Here is a 20082-nt window from a genome sequence, read left to right as displayed (position 1 = left end):
GTCACTTGTGACTTGTGTTTCCACATTGTATTCCATTTGCCGTTCTTGACCACTCTCCAAGCCTGTCCAAATACTGTTGAAGCCACTTGACATCTTCCACATTCCTTCATAGCTTTGTGACATCTGCAAATATTACATTTCATCCGCACATCCCAATCTTTGATCTCAACATTAAGTTGCCATATTCCTAACAGATCATAGGGCTGCTCTCTCATTCAAGAGAGACAGCCCGTGCAGGAATTGTTGTACAACATGGAAACAGAGTCTTTGGTCCAACTTGTCTATGCCAACTAAATATCTTAAATTAATCTAGTCCCATTTGCCAGCAGTAGGCCCATGTCTTTCTAAGGGGAAAGTGGGTACTGCAGATGCTGGAGATTAGATTCAAGATTAGAGTGGTGCTGGAAAAGCACAGCAGGTCAGGCAGTATCCAAGGAGCAGGAAAATGTCAATTCTCCTGCTCCTCAGATGCTGCCTGACCTGCTGTGCTTTTCCAGCACTACTCTAATCTTGACCCATGTACAGAGAAATCTGGGTGTTCATGTCCATTGTACCCTGAAGGTGGTAACACCGATCGGTACAGTGGTCAAGAGGCATATGGCATGCATTCCTTCATCGGACGGGGTATTGAGTACAAGAGTTGGCAGGTCATGTTACTGTTGTATAAGACTTTGGTTTGGCCACGTTTGGAATATTGTATACAGTTCTGGTTGCCACATTATCAAAAGGGTGTGGATGCTTTGGAGAGGGTGCAGAGGAGGTTCACTAGGATGTTGCCTGGTATGAAGGGCGCTAACTATGAAGAGAGATTGAGTAGATTAGGATTACTTTCATTAGAAAGATGGAGGCTGAGGGGGTACCTGATTGAAGTCTACAAAATCATGGGAGATATAGACAGGGCGGATAGCAAGAAGCTTGTTCCCAGAGTAGGGGACTCAGTTACTAGAGATCACAAGTTTAAGGTGAGAGGGGAAAAGTTTAAGGAAGATATGTGTGGAAAGTTTTTTACACAAAGGGTAGTGGGTGCCTGGAGGTGGTAGAGGCGGGCACGATAACGTCATTTAAGATGTATCTAGATAGGTATATGAATGGGCAGGGAAAAGAGGGATACAGATCCTTAGAAAATAGGCAGTAGGTTTGGATAGAGGTTCTGGATTGACGCAGGCTTGGAGGGCTGAAGGGACCATTCCTCTGCTATAACTTTCTTTGTTTTTTTGTTCTTTTGCTCTTTGATAACCATCAATGACTTGTGTTTCCACATTGTATTCCATTTGCCGTTCTTGACCACTCTCCAAGCCTGTCCAAATACTGTTGAAGCCACTTTACATCTTCCACGTTCCTTCATAGCTTTGTGACATCTGCAAATATTACATTTCATCCTCACATCCAAATCTTTGATCTCAACATTTAGTTGCCATATTCCTAACACATCATAGGGCTGCTCTCTAACTCAAGAGACAACCAGTGCAGGAATTGTGCCCACGCTGTTAACATCACTCTGCCTCACAACTGGCCATCCAGCCAGCTGAGATACTCAGCTCTCTAAAATCTTTGATATATGTTGTGAACAGCTGTGACCAAAGTACTGATCCTTATGGTACTCCACTAGTCACCACTTAACAATGTGAGAATGACCCATTTATTCTCAGTCAGTTTTCTGTATATTAGTCAATCCTTAATCTATGCTATTAGCTCCAAGCCCATCCACTCCTTTTTACTAACTTTGTTAGTAACATCCTCAAATAACCCCAACAAGTTTGTCAAACACAGTTTGCCATTTGCAATTCATGCTAACAATGCCCAATCTGATCATTATTGTCTGAGTATCTATTTCTCACATTTTTATAATAGATCCTAGCATTTTCATTCTCCTGATGTCAGGCTGACAAGTCTGTAGTTCCCTGTTTTCTTTTTTGATCAAAAACTGTACAGGACAAGGTTTTGAAGTGTGTTAGGAATGGCTTTCCAGAGCCATATGTTGAGATGACTAGAGGACAAGCTACTTTAGATATTGTGTTATGTAATGAAGAAAGTCTAATTAATAACCTTGTAAATTAATCTTTAGGGACGGGTGACCCTGGCCTATTTTGGAAGGTTCTGGTGCTGGAAAAAACCATTGCAGGTCAGGCAGCATCTGAGGAGCAGGAGAGTCATGATGAAGGGCTTATGCCCAAAATGTCGACTCTCCTGCTTCTTGGATGCTGCCTGACCTGCTGTGCTTTTTCCAGCACCACACGTTTTGACTCTGACTCTCCAGCATCTTCAGTTCTCACTTTCTCCTATTCTGAAAAGTTGGCAAGACTCCTGGTGAAACTGAAGCTAATTGTAGTGTTCCAAATCAGCTAATAGCACAAAGTGGGACTTGGTCCTTTCAAGAGCAGGTGACATGGGACTGTTTATTAATCTGGTGGTAATTTTATGTGGTTAAGTACCTCAAGTTTTAGGAGTGATGTTGTACTAGTATAAAGACTGGGACAAGTTTCATTTGGCAAGGTTTAAATTATTTGGAAATAATAGAAAGGGGAATAAGAACATTGTTAATGAATGCACATTTATTGAATTAACCTTAGATAATTAGAGCAGCGGAAAGGAAAATAGGGTAATAATTGGAACTGCTTGAGAACACCAGGTAGAAAGAGAGACACCATCCCCAAAATGAGGGACAAATGTCAAAATGGAAAGGGAGAAATTATTGTGGAATTATTGAACCAAGAAAATGTAATATATGGCCAACTTGATGACATTAAAATTGTAGAATGATAATGAGATGCTTTCAAAGTACTCTAAAAGTAAATCTGAGGTCCTGGTGTAAGACTGCTGCTTAATTTAAACTAAATAGGGTAGAATACTTACTTTAGTATCTGCAATGTCGTAGAAAAAAACTATTAACCTCCATTGTCTAGTTATCCTTTAGTAAGGATTACTTCATGTATCACAATATTCAATATAAATAAGAGATAGCCAGTGAGATAATATAGTTGTTGCATTGTTGTTAGTTTCTAGAAAAAAGTCTTATTTGTCAATCACATCTCAAACTATCAAAATAATTTTATGACAGAGAGAAATGTAATGTAGATGATATAACAATCACTTTATCCCCTCATTTGGGAGATATAGATAAAAAGAAAAATAGAAGGCATTTAGGATCTTGAGCCTGTTCCTTGCCATTCATTGAGATCATGGCTGACCTGTGACCTAACTCTAAATACCAGCGTATTTCCTTAAGTATCAATGGTTAACAGAAGTTCATCAAACTCAACTTAAAATTAACAGTTGATCCAAGAATTCACAATGAACTGTAATTTGCAGTAGTGTCATAAAGACGCTTTATACTCTATGACTGTGTAAAAATTGATTAATTTCAAATTTTGTGTAGGTACCTTCTCTTTAACAGATGTCCTTTAAAGGTCACTATGGATATGGGAAAGGCTTTTTCAACAAGATTTTCTGGAGATCACAAAATTGGTAATAATGCAGTGTTCTGCTGTAGACCCGCACTGGGACTGTTTGAAGGGTGATTGAGTTGAGGGTACTTTGCTCTGTGGAATTAGTTGAGGAAAAAGAAGCCTGTGAAAAAGGGCTGTTCGATTAATCAGTCCTACTTCTTCAAAGAACTCTCTTTTTGAGTTCAGGATGAAATCTATTTCTTCTTACAGAGTCATAACAAGAGGGATTGAGCATAGAAGCAAAGAGGTTCTTCTGCAGCTGTGCAGGGCCCTGGTGAGACCACACCAGGAGTATTGTGTGCAGTTCTGGTCTCCAAATTTGAGGAAAGACATTCTGGCTATTGAGGGAGTGCAGCATAGGTTCACGAGGTCAATTCCTGGAATGGCGGGACTACCTTACGCTGAAAGACTGGGGCGACTGGGCTTGTATACCCTTGAGTTTAGAAGACTGAGAGGGGATCTAGATTAGATTAGATTATTTACAGTGTGGAAACAGGCCCTTCGGCCCAACAAGTCCACACTGACTCGCCGAAGCGTATTCCACCCAGACCCATACATTTACCCCTTCACCGAACACTACGGGCAATTTGGCTTGGCCAATTCACCTAACCTGCACATTTTTGGATTGTGGGAAGAAACCGGAGTACACGGAGGAAACCCATACAGACACTGGGAGAATGTGCAAATTCCACACAGAGAGTCGCCTGAGGCGGGAATTGAACCCGGGTCTCTGGCGCTGTGAAGCAGCAGTGCCGCCCACTATATGATCGAGACATATAAGATTATTAAAGGATTGGACACTCTGGAGGCAGGAAATGTTTCCGCTGATGGGTGAGTGCCGAACCACAGGACACAGCTTAAAAATACAGGGTAGGCCATTTAGGACAGAGATGAGGAGAAACTTCTTCACCCAGAGAGTGGTGGGTGTGTGGAATGCTCTGCCCCAGAGGGCAGTTGAGGCCCAGTCTCTGGATTCATTTAAGAAAGAGTTGGATAGAGCTCTTAAGGATAGTGGAAGGGTTATAGAGGTAAGGCAGGAACAGGATACTGATGAAGGATGATCAGCCATGATCATATTGAATGGTGGTGCAGGCTCGAAGGGCAGAATTACCTATTGTCTATTGTCTATTGTCATACAGCGAGGAAACAACTCCATTTGGTCCAATTCCTCCATGCTGACCAGACATCCCAATCTGGCGTAGTCCCATTTGCCAACATTTGGCTCATATCATTCTAAATCCCATTTATTCATATACCCAGCCAGGTGCCTCTTAACTGTTGTAATTGCATATAACTCCACCACTTCCTTTGGTAGCTTGTACTATACATGCACCACACTTGGTGTGAAAAGTTACCTCTCAGGTCCTTTCTAAATTTTTCTCCTCTCATCTTAAACCTCTAGTTTTGGACTTCCACACCATAGGAGAAGGACTTTGGCTATTCACCCTATCTATGGCTCTCATAATTCTATAAACTTCTATAAGGTCACCCCTCAGCCTCTGAATCTCCAGGGGAAAAAAGCCCCAGCCTATTCAGCCTCTCCTGATAACTCAAACCCTCCAGTTTCGGCAACATCCTTGTAAATCTTCACTGCACTGTCTAAAGTTCAATAACTTCCTTCCTATCATTGCTGACTTTATTCACTCAAGAATGACTAAGAAGCAATAGCCATGTCTGCCCATAAAATTACCCCGGACAAATAGCATCCTGCCATTTAAAATGTCCCTCAGAACATCACTTTGAGGTGATGAAGGGACAGAAATGAAAAGCAAATAAGTTATATTAACTTGTATGGAATCTTGTAGATCACACGGATTATTGTGAACTATTCAGGTCTCCATCTCGTAAAAAGGAAATAGAAATACTTGAAATAATGCAAAAATATTTATGGGAATCATATCAAAACTGAAAATTATACCTACGAGGAAAATTGATCATGCTGGGGCTCTATTTTTTAGAAAAAAATTATTCTGAAGGATGGCCTGTTAATGGTCATGAAGACAGTGAAAAGTTTTAAAAGTCAGACAAGTGACAGACATTTCTACTTGTGGAGACACCCAGAATTAGATGCTATTAATATAAGCTCAGTATTAATATATTCAATACAGAATGAGAAGAAATTTCCAGTGAGTGGTTACAACATAGAACTTGGAACCACTCATTGAGGTGAGCAGCACAGATGAGGAAGAAAATATTTGAAGAGTACATAGATGGGCTGGATGGAGAGGAGTGGGAGAAAGGTTGTGTGTAGCATAAACACGAGTATGACCCTGCAGAATCAACAGACCATTCAACTAAATTGAATTAGTTTCATTGTCACATATACTTAGATGAGTACAGTGAAAAGTTTACAAGCTGTCACTTAGGGAACCATTTTAATTACAAAGGTACTTAGGTACAGATTCTTCAGTGCAAGTTCTTAGGAAAAAAAAAGAAAAATAAAGAAATAAGAAGTCCACCATTGCAGATTATAGGAATAAATTAGAAGGAGTATTCCACTTGTCACTTTTAGATGTTGGACAGGCTTTGGGGAGTCAGGAGTTGAGTTAAACACTGCAACATTCCTAGCCTTTGAGCTTTTGTAGCCACTGTATCTATCTGGCAGGACTAGTTGAGTTTCTGGTCAATGGTAACCCCAGGATGTTGACAGTGGGGAATTCAGCGATGGTAATGGCATTGAATGTCAAGGAGTGATGGTTATATTGTCTTTTATTACATTACAACCTGGAACGCAGGGCAAACTTCCCAAGGAATGCTACTGTAATGTATCCTGTGGTTGTACAGCTGATATGACCATTTGAAATATAATACAAGAGCTGGAAGTAGAATCTGAGGAACTTACAATCATTTTTATATTCTTAATCATATTCACCCTAAGAATGCATTCTTTATTTCTCAAGCACATAAAGCATGAAAGAACTTTTAATGCAAATAAAATTGCTTAACATTTTAAGTTCAAATGTAAATTATAGCTGTACTAATTTCTCTGTAGTTCCTAAGTATCATTTTAATACGAGCAACAACATTAAATTGTTTGTATATATGGGTACTTGGCAGGTCATTTTTTTTCACAGGATTGAGAACTGCATTGTATGAATTTTACACTAAGTGTCAAGGGTCCATGTATGCCTCAAGTATGCTGATATAAAGCTAAAGTAGGAATGTTAAATATGGGGAGGCAGTGCTGTAGTGGTAATGTTGCTGATAATCCAGAATCTTAGGCTAATGTTCTGATGACATGTGTTCAAGTCCCAATATGGTGTTGTTGAAGTATGAATTCAATAAAAGCTAGCTTAATAATGACCATGTACCTATTGTCACACCAAATTCCATTCAGCCATTGTTCTGTCTGAAATAGCTTCTGTTTCAGTAAGGTCTTTTGAACTCCTCATTCTTATTTCCAAATTCCTGCACAGCTTTGACCTTTCCTATCTCTTAAATCTCTTCTCGTCCTATGATTGTCTGAAATCTTGCTCCTACAATAGTGGCTGCTTGTGCAACCCAAATCTTCAATGTTCTATCACTGGCAGAAATTCCTTCAGCTGCCAGGATTTCGTAGTCTGGAATTTTGTACCGAAAGTTATCCACCTGTCTCTTTTCCTTTTAAGGTAGTCCTCAAAATCAACATTTGTATTTGACTTTGCAAAAATGCGCTTTAGTGTCAAATTCCACTTGGCAACACCTCAATGACATGTTTTAGGGTGTTTTACATTCAGTTAGTATATTTCAAGTTGTTGTTTCCCTTCTTATGTTTCACTGTTAAACTCAGTTTGCATCATTATCACCCATTTAGCAACATTATCCTTTATTTAATCATCCCTGCCCAATCACAGATTTTCCTTTTCTTCTTATTCAGCCTTCCCAGGATACTCACCGACTCTACTTTTACTGAAATCCTGTTAAATTATTGAAGTCTTTAATTCCCATAGAAATTCGTTGACCTGAAATGTTAACTTCTTCCTCCACTGATGCTATTTAGCATACTAATACCATCAATATTTTATATTTTCATAGTAGTTTTGAAAACACTCACAATTTCAGCAAAGTTGTGACTAATTCAGAGCTTTTACTGCTGGAAGAATGATTGTAGGAACTTCTCAATATTGAATTTCCTGAGGAAGATATGTCTGCCAAGATTCCAAGGACGGCACGGTGGCTCAGCGGTTAGCACTGCTGCCTCACAGCACCAGGGACCCAGGTTCAATTCCCACTTCGGCCAACTGTGTGGAGTTTGCACATTCTCCCTGTGTCTGCATGGGGTTCCTCCGGTTTCCTCCCACAATCCAAAGATGTGAAGGTTAGGTGAATTGACCGTGCTAAATTGCCCGTAGTGTTAGGTGCAGAAGTAAATGTAAGGGAATGGGTCTGGGTGGGTTGCTCTTCAGTGGGCTGGTGCTGACTTGTTGGGCTGAAGGGCCTGTTTCCACACTGTAGGGAATCTAACTGTGCATAGTTAGTGACTTGATCATATATGGCAGAGTATCAGAATTACTCTATTCCTTGTTCTTTTCTCCTTCAAGAATAACCCTAATAGCTAGAAAATGTATTTTTTCAAAGTGAATTTCTGCAGAAGGATATCAATTTTTTTCCTCTTTCCTAAAGTTTGTGTGTGTGTTTGGGATATTTAGATGAATAAACATTTATATTTCGATTTTACCAACTGTGATTGTTAATCAGTTATTACATCTTCATGGGTTTTATTTTGATAATAAATCTATAATTATTACAAAACCTGGTTGTAACATCTTTTTATTTAAGATCTGATTTAGATAAGCTATTTAATTGGCCATCTTGGTAACTTAGAAATGTATATATATCCATATTATGTTGTGACCCATGGTGTAGTGAGCGTGCACTTCTTTAGACTAATTTATAACAGAAGATAGTTCCAAACTCCTCCAGTCTTGTACATGTGAATGCCTTCTCCTTATTTCACTCTGAAAACCTTGAGTGTAATTTTTAGTCTATGGGTGGAGTCTTATGGAGGCCTGAACAATGTGGGCAATGGAGAAATTTGCGGTGGAAGTAATTTTGAAGTCTAACCCGTCTCGATGTTGAGAGCAACTTGCTGGATCATAGAATCCCTCCAAATTTTTTCCATAAATTAGAATCCCTACAATACAGAAAACAGGCCCTTCAGCCCAAGTCCACAGCGATCCACTGAGAGCAACCCACCCAGACTCATTCCCCTACCCCTGATTAATGCACCTAATCTACACATCCCTGAATACTATGTGCAATTTAACATGGCCAATCCACCTAACCTGCACATCTTTGTACTATGGGAGGAAATCCATGCAGACACAAGGACAATGTGCAAACTCTACACAAACAGTCACTGGAGGCTGGAATCGAACCCGGGTCCCTGATGCTGTGCGGTAGCAGTGCTGACCACTGAACGACCATGCCTTTTGCACTTTTCACAAGCAGTGTGGCAAGTTTCTCACTAGGCAGTGGCATGTTGCCAAGTAAGGGGGATTATTGCTTGTTAAATGTCTTGTTAATGACAGAAGTCATACGATATCAGGTTATAGTCCAACAGGTTATAGTCCAACTTTCACCTGATGAAGGAGCAGCATTCAGAAAGCTTGTGATTTCAAAAAAAACCTGTTGAACTATAACCTGGTGTTGACTTCTGACCTTGTCCATCCCAGTCCAACACCGACAACTCTACATCATGTCTTGTTAATGGTATAACTCATCTCATTAACATTCAGCTTCCTATCCTACCAAACACACCAAATCAGCTAGACTTTCAGAATTCTCAATCTGGACGTCAGAGCTAGTACCTTTACGATTGACAGCCAACAGCCCCAATGCTGGTCACCAGCCACAGCATCTCAGGGCAAACTTACCATAACACAAGCCACATGCATAGACATTGTCATCCAACATATGCCAGCTTCTAAGAAACCTTGTCATATTTCCAATTCGTTTATGAGATGCTTTTGAATTTCAATATTACAACTTGGGCTACACTCAAGGGTGGCACGGGGCTCAGTGGTTAGCACTGCTGCCTCACAGTGCCAGGGACCCAGGTTCGAATCCTGCATCGCGTGACTGTCTGTGTGGAGTTTGCACATTCTTCCCATGTCTGCGTGGGTTTCCTCCTCATACTCCGGTTTACTCCCACAATCCAAAGATATGCAGGTTAGGTGCACTGGTCATGCTAATTTGCCCATAGTGTTAGGTGCTTTAGTCAGAGGGAAATGGGTCTGGGTGGGTTACTCTTTAGAGGGCTGGTATGGACTTGTTGGGCTGAATGGCCTGTTTCCACATTGTATCTAATCTAATCATTGTAATGCTGCAGCAAGAACACTGTATTCAGGGACACACATCCACCTCATGGACTCAGCTATGTTGCATCTCCGACCTGTTAACTATCAAAGCACCCACTCATTCTTAGCCTTTCTGAAAGCTCACACCACCCCCTGCATTGTCTTATCTTGCTATTTTGCACTTTGTCTCCTCAGCCAGGGATATCAGACTCTTATTATTGCTGTCCGTCAATGCTATTTAGCACAGACACAAACCAAGAAGCTTGTCATGGTTATCAGCTGTCCTCAGTCAACTCAAAAGAAGGCAACCTTTGGCCAGATGGTTCTGGCACAGTAAGGGACAGCTTCTAATATCAGTCCAGGAGCTTTGGACATGGTCAGTCAGCTGCTTAGTGTAGTCAGAGTCAGGATGCTGTCCACATAAATGGTGAGGAGCCAAATGTCAGGCAGCCCACCATCCACCATGATTCGTTCTGCCCTACTGTGGACTGTTTTCCTCCTGGGATGACACAAAGTCAATGGGAGATGAAAGTAGTTTTTCACACATATTACGTTTGGTGCAGTGGGGAGTTGTCCCAAGCAAGTGAGTAGCAGTGCAGAGAGCATGCATTTCTAGTGGCGTTGAGTTAGGGTGGCTTACAGCAAGTGAGGAAGATGTTAAAGGTAATAATGAGAGTGATAGAGCATGACCCTTGGTAGGAGGTGGGTGCAGTAATAGAGAGTGACTATGAGGCGTCAGAGAGAAGTTGATAACATTTAAGCTGGTGGAGTGGAGCAGGTCATTGACTTTCTTCCTACATTGCAGTGTATTCCTCCAAATGGCCAAGGTTGTACTGGCCTGGGTGGCAACCTCAGACCAGGCACGTATGGTCTGGCATCATGGCTTCTTCTATTGGTCCTGGGAGAAGAAGACACCCTGCCTGTGCATCACCCTGTCCAGCAGCAAGTCCAGGTCCCTGCTGCATACAAAAGTAGTAGAAGTTAATATGATAAATGATTGTAAAATAAAGTTAGATGAGGGAAATCTCCTGGGCTATTTGGATTGATCATAGAAATGGGACTAATTGGATTATTCAACAGACATTAACATGAACTTGATAGGCAGAATAGCTTCCTCCTGCACTACAGTCACTTGACTCCATGTTGTGATCACTGTTTCAAATCCTCTCCTACTGAAGTATGCACCACTTCATTCTCCAGAACTAAACCAGTTCCATTTTCTTCTCCATTAGACTGAAAACATACTGATCATGCTGTCCGCATTAAAAGAATTCTCTCTGTCCTTTGCATTGTGATTTTCCCAGTCTAATTAATTAAAATCCCAGATCATTACTAAGATTCATAGTTTTCTGAAATGAGCTGCAAACTTGCTTCTTTTTAAATCCATATCTCTAGTTTTCTCATTATTTAGTAGCGTACTGTTACTCTTGTAAATTATTCCCCAGGAATACCCTTATTGCCCTTCAAATGAGTTTATTACTCTGAAGGCCCCCTTTTAATCTCTATATGACCTTACTATCCTGAGTGTATGTGTACTGTGTTCTATTTGAGCTTGTTTATGCTTGGGTGTCCCTATGCTCACTTGTCGAACTTATTGCTTTCAGTGATGTCATTATTGCCCTTAGTGGGAGCATATTATTCTCATAGAACCCCCTACTTATGAACAACTGTCACACTTGTCTGACAATGACCCCATTATCTTCAGTCTGGATATTGTCCTGAGGGGGTGCCATCTATTATTCTCACTGGGGAGATGATTGTCAGTTGAGGCCATTATCCTGAGGGTGTCCAGTTGCACTAATATGCATTACCCCAGGATGCTGTATTGCGTTTTGTGGGGGTTATTAACCAATTTCCCCCTCCCCCCCACTTGGGGCTTATGGCGCTGGGTACTCGTATTACCTTAAAGATGCCTTAATGCTCCAGTGTAGGGATTAACAGCCTTCTAGTGCCACTTCCCCTAGTGGGAACATATTGCTTTCAGTTGATTATTGCCCTAAAACCCCTCCCATTGTAATCTGTGAGCTAATTGTCCTCGATGTGACTGTTGTTTCTGATGGGGGACTATTACGGCTCTGCAGGCACCCATATGCTGTCAGTAGAGTTTGTCACAATCTCACTACTGTTTCAGCCCAGGGAGAGTTTGTCCTGAGGTTCCTATACCACCATTAGTGGAAGATGTTTACTGTAAAAGCCTTTATTGCCCCTGGTTGCTCTTGTAGCACTGAATGTGCGCTAGTTCCTTGAAGGTGTTCCTTTTACCCTGAATGTGAGGCAATTGCTCTGGGATTGTTCTTATTCCCTCAATATGGGCTTACTTCTCTGAAGTTGGCCCTGTTGCCTGTATTGGGAATTACCGCCATGGAAATGTTCTCATTGCCCGCAATCAGGGGTCATTTCTGTGAGGCTGTACCTAATGCCCTCAGTGGGAGTTATTGCCCCCTGCTCCTCCTAGCGGTAGTGACTCAAAGCCTCCTGTTTATTTGTTGTGATCACGTCGCTCTGACGCCCCCCTTGCCCAGCACTGGACTCGGCTCCTGACCTCAATATACGTGCCCTTGCAAAGTTTTCAACAGAGCTTTGATTGACACGGGCTCTGGGTCTGTTGACAGCGCCTCCCCCTGTTTTTATAAATATATATTAGTTATTGTTTTTAATAGTTTGAGTTTGGGCAGGGGAGGAGGACGGGGTTGGAGGTGAAGGGCGAGGAGCGACATGTCATGGAGGAGCCTGACCCTGCCATCTCCCCTGCGGTGCATCGGGACCTGCAGGCAGATCTGAAGGTCTCGCCGGCTACTTGCTCTGGCCACTCCTTGCAACTTTCCCTGGGCACCAGCAGCGCCAGTAGCAACACCGGCAGCGGCTGCAAAATCCATCGGAGCTGCAGCACCATCGCTTGCAATAACATTAGGGGCACCAGCAGTAACTGCAACACCAGCAACGGTAACAACAGTAACAAGACCTGTAGCCCGGCCGCTTGCAACACCGGCTGTTGCAATGGCAGCCTCAAAGGCGACACCGGCAAAAACTGCACCAGCAGCGGCTGCAAGGCAAGCTGTAACTCCGAGTCTGGGGACGAGAGGAAAGTTTGCGAGCTGTCCCGGCAGGCGGACGCCTCGAACCCCGAGAAGGAGGTGCTGGTCAGCGCCGTCAGCCGCCAGAGCAACGAGCTGAGGTTGAACCGGCGCCGCACCAAGTCGCTGCCCTGCCTGCACGACCCCTCCGACTTCTTCAGCGAATTCAACGGGGGGCTGCGCAAGAAAGTGAAGTTCGCCGACTCGCTGGGGCTCAGCCTGGCCAGCGTCAAGCACTTCCGAGCCAGCGACGAGCCTTACATCCCATCCAAGGTCTTCCTGCGGCTGCAGAGCTTTCCGGCCATCGTGGACGACCTGAACGAGAAGTTCAAGGCGCTGGGCATTCACTGCTTGAGACCCGCGTTCTCCATGCCTTGCGAGGCCAGCGACTTCATGCAGAGAGCTGAGAGGAACCGTGTCTGCCTGGAGAATGTTACTGTCAGACACTTTGACGTCCACGGGTTGATCAGGGTTTTGAATGTCTCTTATGTCAAGGAGGTGATTGTCCGCTATACATTCAACAATTGGCTCTCCAGCATGGACACGCCTGCCAAATATGTGGAAGGGTCGAGCCACTCAGGTACTGACCAGTTCTCGTTCGACCTGTCCATCCCACCTTTCTTGGACCAGGGCTCTTTTGTCCACTTCGCCATCTGCTACAGGACGGACAGCGAGGAGTACTGGGACAATAACTTCGACAAGAATTATTCTCTGCAGTGTGAATCCACGTCAGATGAACACGCCAACATTTAGGATCTTCTTGAAACGCACACATTTGAATATGTCCTCTATTAAAGAGGTGCCATCTCTCCTTTAGTTTCAAGACAAGCCGCGGGTTTTAAAAAAAAGCACGAGGCGTCAAACTTGCCCAACGAAGTGTATTATTATATGTTCCAGACTTACGATAGAGTTTGAGGTATGCTATTGACAGTACAATTATTGAAGAAAATTAAAGAGGCAATGGCATCACAAATATTTGCCTAACGATCAAAGATTCCACTGTGCACCATACAAGGGGCCAAACTGACAATGTAAATGTCAATATACAGACCTGTTAATGCGATAACTTGGGACTTTTTGAGGCATGAAAGCTTGTTTAAACTGGAATCCCTTTTGCCTGTCCTCCAACTTTCTGATGTTACCTTTGTCTATTAGGATTAATTTAAGAGAGACTACAGCATTCTTCATCCAGGAGCTGGGATACAGAATCTGCTCTCAATTCGATTCAAAGCCACTCTCATCAGCTGCTAGTAGTTTTTAGAGAGCAGGCTGGTTTCATATGAGACCACCGTGGAGGGCACGGTGGCACAGTGGTTAGCACTGCTGCGGCCAGAGACCCGGGTTCAATTCCCGCCTCAGGCAACTGTCTGTGTGGAGTTTGCACATTCTCCCTGTGTCTGTGTGGGTTTCCTCCCACAGTCCAAAAATGTACAGGTTAGGTGAATTGGCCATACTAAATTGCCCATAGTGTTAGGTGAAGGGGGAAATGTAGGGGAAATGGGTCTGGGTGGGTTGCTCTTCAGAGGGTCGGTGTGGATTTGTTGGGCCAAGGGGCCTGTTTCCACAATGTAAGTAATCTAATCCAAAAAAACACTGAATTTTCACTAAACCCTCCCAACCCAACAGCAATGCTCTGATTGCAGGCAGAAAATCACATCCTACTGCTTTGCAACTGTTATGCAGAGAATTACTGCAGTGCCTTACAGTAGGCCCAATACCAAAAAGACAACTTAGAGAAGTTGTGATCTCAAATTAAAGGTTATATATAGATAGGTTTTATTAACTGTCCAAAAAGTGACCAATAATGAATTGTGCACTTGGTCTTTGATCCTCTGAAATATGTATGTCCAAGAGTTTTTATTGATCTGAGAATCACAGCCTATATAGAAAATTAGAACATAATGCACTTAGCAATTGATGAGGACTAAATTACTCATCCTCTAATTAGATATCAGTTCACATACAGTGAAAAGCACAGATTTTTGGCAGGATTGTTCAGGAGGAGTTGATTTACATCTACATAACCCTGACTAAAATGCTTTTAATTATTGGTGACTGTAAATGTCTAGAAAACTGATTATACCACAGGAATTATGTACAGTATTGTTTCTAGAATGTACTTGCAATCAGAATAAAATAGAAAACTTTATTCACAAAGGTATGCAAATATAACAGAGAATGTGACATCTAAACTGAGTTATGGAATGGATTAAAAGTATTTTATACTATAAAGTTTCCTCCTGTTTCTCAGATTAAAATAGGAATTTGATCAACATATAAAAATTCCCCTGTTCCTTGAGTAACTCTCATACTGGATTGAGAATAGCCAGACAGAATTACAACATGGAACGTGTATCTTTCTGTTGTTCGTCTCCTATTTCCTCTCATGGCACCTCTGAGCTCATCTTGTTCATGCGATGCCTCTGTTCCTTTAACTATATTTCCACTAAACTGCTGACCATTCAATGTTGCTTCCTTGCTCCCATGTTAACTGATGCTGGGGATTGTCCTCTTACTCAGTTAATATTGCCCTCACTTCCAAATCTACCGGCATCATCCCTCTCCTCAAAAACACCTTGACCTCTATGATCTTGCAAACTGCCACCTGATATCTAAATTCCCTTACTTCACCAAAGCCCTTTTGTAAAGCAGAAGACTCCAGAAGCTAAATAACTGAAATACAAACAGAAAATGCTTTAAATATTCGGTAGGTCAGTCTAGATCTGTGGAGAATGATATAGAGTTAATGTTTTTTCAGATGAAAAGTTATTGGCCTGAAATTCTAATTTAACTCTATTACTTTCTACACAGATGTGGTCAGAGCTGCTGAGCATTTCTGACATATTCTGGTTTTATCCCTTGAATATGGTGTTGAGTCTTATTTTCCAGAAACTCCATATTTGAATTGTTCTGATCAGATTTTCCCCAAAGCTAATCCACTGTATTTGCTTGCCTCTTGACTTGGGTCTATCCGAGCACTCATTACACTCATGCCTAATGCTGTGTTGTTTCGAGAGAATTCATGTTTCTGTGGGCTTTCACTGCTTGGACTGAAAACCTGTGAGCATGGCTGGCCGTCTTATTGACAGCATTACTTTGCATGTTTTTGTGCTGAAAGCTTATTTTAACTGGAGAAGCATGTAAAAATTGCTGTACCCCTCCCAACAATGGTGCATGAACATACCTTGGCACATTTGTGATTGTTATATTAAAATTCTGACAACACCTCCATACACTGGAGCCAAGACAAGATTGAATCTTATGGAAACTTACAGATACCACCTGGAGCTGTGGAACCAACACAAAACTCACTGTTGCACTTGTTCTGGTCTACCCAGCATTATAGAATTGCTCAACCTGGCCCAGGAACTGCCACACAAACATGGTAGATATCCAGCTCGGGGAAGTCATAAGGATTATTTCTGGGACACTGAAACTGATATAGCTTGATTGGACTCCTGTACTAACACATATTAAAAATTTCAGATGTCCACAGGGTATAAATGTCCTTCTTAAAGAAGATTTACATTGACACATGGCCTCAAAACAAACCAGGCATTTTTCTGAAATTCAGGCCTGGAACACACATTATTCAAATTGACAACAGCTCCACTTCTTATAGCACACCTCCTGGTTGACTGCAAACATCATTAATAGCAATTTGGAACTGACAAGTGCAGAAGTCCCAGGCTTCAAACTTTCCATAGAAAATCTGAACAACCTTGAACTAATTGAGGTCAGACCTGGACAGATGGGACCATTTGCTCCAAACACAAAACATCAGAAAGAGCTCAAATTATGATCACAGACATGAAAGTTAGACATGACCAACTTACTGAACTTCTGCCCTAAGAGACCCAATCCTGATGATATGACAGCCATTTATACTGTGTCACTTGAAGTTGTTGAGTGTTAGTTGATATCAAACTGGAACTGCTTTTCCAGTCACAAAGTTAAAAGAGTCCTTTATGCTATTTTAAAGAAACTGCTCTGCCCATCTGCACATATGTTTTACCCCACTTCCCTTATTGATATCACATGCCTTGCAAAGATATTTTTCCTTGTTCTTCTGTGATCTTGCATAAACTAATGGTCACACATCATATTAATATCAGTTGGTAATTTGGACTCTAAAGTAGATGTGTGCATTGAGTTATAATTCTTGTTTTAAGAGGTGGAAAGTAATTTGGAACCATGAACTAAGTACTTAATTTCCAAGAAAGCATGTGATTTAAATGCCCAATGGGGCAGCTTTGTATTAATTACAAACTGAGAAAAAGACTGGGGCCACTAGTAGCTTGAGTTCAGTTCAAAATAATCAGTGCAAAAGAACAATTTCATCCCATGAGAAGGACAATCAGATAGTTGTGTAGAAATCTCAGGAGTTGGAAGTGTTTAGTTTGTAGAATCTCTAAGTAGTCAACTGAAAAAGAAATCCAGGCCCTCAGAACTGGAAAAAATTACCATGCCATCAAAACTGGAAAGAGTCACTCAAGCAAGACATTAAATTTAAAATCGGAACTTCACTTTGCTGGAATTGAGTACCTGTAACAGATATTGTCGGGAACAAGGTTGAATCCTTTCCTATTTTTAAATCTCTTACAGTATACTTCTGTAATAAAGTCATGTTGTTTTGTTTAAGAGCCTTGACAATCTCTTGCGAGTATGTTCAATGATTAACCAGCATGGTAAGCAAACAGAAAAAATAAAAATGATCTCTTCAGCCAGGTTTCACTCTGGGATTGACTTGTCCAGTATTACAATCATCTGGGATCATAACAAAATGTAGGCTTTTGAAGGGGTAGGAAATGATTAAATTTCGGAGAGATCTGTGATTCTTTAAAGGAACAAGAATGTGAAGATAATGGTCATAAAAGCAGTCATGTTGACATTAAGTGTACTATACAGATCAGAGTGGCAAAATCATTTTGAATGCTGCTAAGACTTTACTAGCAGTAGAAAACATAACAGTGGGTTATTTGGCTTGTGCTAAACTGAGAAAGCAAATAAGTTGAAGATTGAAATAAAAGCAAGATTTTGTAAGGATGAGATGATTAAAGTGATTACTATAAGTTTAGATTTAAAAGGAGGAAGTCTTGAACCTGGTGTATCACAGTTGAAATTAGCTAAGATTCAGTTAGAAATGAGAAAATAACTTTGCGAGAGAAAGTTAAATGCAGAAACTTGAAGTAGATGAAAAAAGAGAAAAGATGAAAAGAGAAAGGAAAGTAAGAAGAGAGGAGAAAGACAATCAAAGAGGAATAGAAAGAGAGGAGAAAGGAAAAAAAACCTGAAAATAAGAAAGTTTGAATTGGCGATTGAGAACGGAGAAAAATAAAATATAAATGAGAAAAAATGGAACTCATAAAGCTTGATCTTCAAAAAGAGAGAAAGAACTTAGACAATATGACTTGGTGAATGAAACATTCAGAGTAAAGGGAGATAGAAGAGGTAGTATCTTAGAGGATGATTATGGTTCCAAAATGGGATTTGATTTAACCAGAAATTTTCAGATAAAGCCAACATTTACAGACAATGGAGAAGGAGGACAGTGCATCTTGTTTGAAAGATGAAGGGCCAAAAAAATGTTTGGACCTCAACATTACAGAGTGTTTTGACAGGTAAAGCTAGTAGCGCCCGTACCAGTTTGTCAGAAGAACAATCTGCAGACCATAAAACTTAAAGTAAAAATATTCAATGTTTGCCAGCTTGTCCATGAAGCTTATTAATTAAAATCCAGAATTATTAGAAAGAAATCCAATTGCACATTTCTAGAATTTATGCAAGAAAAAAATTGCAGTTAAAAATGGAAGCAGAAATATTTATCCAACTTTTCACAAAACATAGATTACCCAAAAACTACAATTATATCAAGGTTGAAACGTTATGTCACAAATATTAAAAAAAATGAATAGTTTGAGAATAATGTAGTTTATATCTTCAGCTTATTATGCACAATCTTTACAAGCATTGGAAGGAAAGCATAACATTGTAAAGATCATGATGAGAGTTTATTGCCAGGAACATCCAAATGATTGGGTTGTAGGAAGTCCTTTGTTAGCTGCCTGTCATTAGAGATGTCCCTAATGAGTCCACAAGATGTGGAGGTGCTGGGGTGGACAAAGTAAGAAATCATAAGACACCAGATTGTAGTCTTAACAAGTTTATTTGAAATCACAAGCTTTTGGAGTGTAGCCCCTCGTCAGGTGAAGTTACTTCCTCCTGTACCTCCACATCTTTGGAGTATAACCTTATGTCATGTGATTTCTGACTGAGTCCACAAGACTCAGTTCTTTTGAACTGATAATATGGAACATAGGGTGAGAAAAGCTCTTAATTCAATAGAAATGTATGAATCAAAGCTTAGATATTATAATTCCAACTGGTGTGTTACATTTCAGAGAAACTAATTAAAGCACATGAGATGGCCAATAAAACATTTGAAGAATACTCAACATTCAAAACTAGAGCTGATAAAAAGGACAAAGCTCAAAAAATGTTTTTGGAGACCAGGTATTACTTGTCTTGCATAAGAGTGAGGTAAATTGGACCTTCTCAAAGCAAAATAAAACTCAATTATGTGAATTATGTAAATGGAAACTCCAGATAGGAGAAAAACAAACAATGAGTGTGTTATTTTCATATGTTGAAGAGATACTTAATCAGGGTGGATAGAGAGAATAGAAGTGCATTCATACTGGTAAAAGAAATGGACATGCACAAACTATTACATTGAATTGTTAAAAGAATATTGACAAGTTTCATTGACTAATAAAACCCAAGAAATATTTCATAATATCAATTGAATTTACGAATGTAAACATATACTCTTTGGAATGAAAAATGCACTAGTGCCTTTTGAATGATTACCATCAAGGATTTTGAAGGATTAAGCAGTTGTATTGTTTACATTGATCATTTTGGGGAAAGATATAAAAGGGACCTAAGGGGCAATGTTTTCACACAGAGGGTGGTGAGTGTATGGAATGAACTGTCAAAGGAAGTGGTGGAGCTAAAAATGTGTTGCTGGAAAAGCGCAGCAGTTCAGGCAGCATCCAAGGAACAGGAGAATTGATGTTTCGGGCATGAGCCCTTCTTCAGGTCGCCTTGTTTTACACCCCTTCTTGGATGCTGCCTGACCTGCTGCACTTTCCCAGCAACACATTTTCAGCTCTGATCTCTAGCATCTGCAGTCCTTACTTCCTCCTAAAGGAAGTGGTGGATGCTGATACAATTACAGCATTTAGAAGGCATCTGGATGGTATATGAATAGGAAGGGTTTAG

The 20082-nt window shown here is 40.9% G+C and overlaps 1 protein-coding gene across 1 annotated transcript; it reads left to right on the top strand.

Moving 5' to 3' along the window:
* Positions 1–12405: 12405 nt before the first annotated feature.
* On the top strand, positions 12406–14147 carry ppp1r3g (protein phosphatase 1 regulatory subunit 3G). The gene has a single exon (XM_072560980.1). It carries the CDS (start codon positions 12445–12447, stop codon positions 13549–13551), a length of 1107 nt encoding a protein of 368 aa, XP_072417081.1. The 5' UTR covers positions 12406–12444; the 3' UTR covers positions 13552–14147.
* The last annotated feature ends 5935 nt before the right edge of the window (positions 14148–20082 follow it).

This window comes from Chiloscyllium punctatum, chromosome 41 (assembly GCF_047496795.1).
Source record: "Chiloscyllium punctatum isolate Juve2018m chromosome 41, sChiPun1.3, whole genome shotgun sequence".
Taxonomy (NCBI): Eukaryota; Metazoa; Chordata; class Chondrichthyes; order Orectolobiformes; family Hemiscylliidae; genus Chiloscyllium; species Chiloscyllium punctatum.
This window is presented reverse-complemented; position numbering and strand designations above follow the sequence as displayed.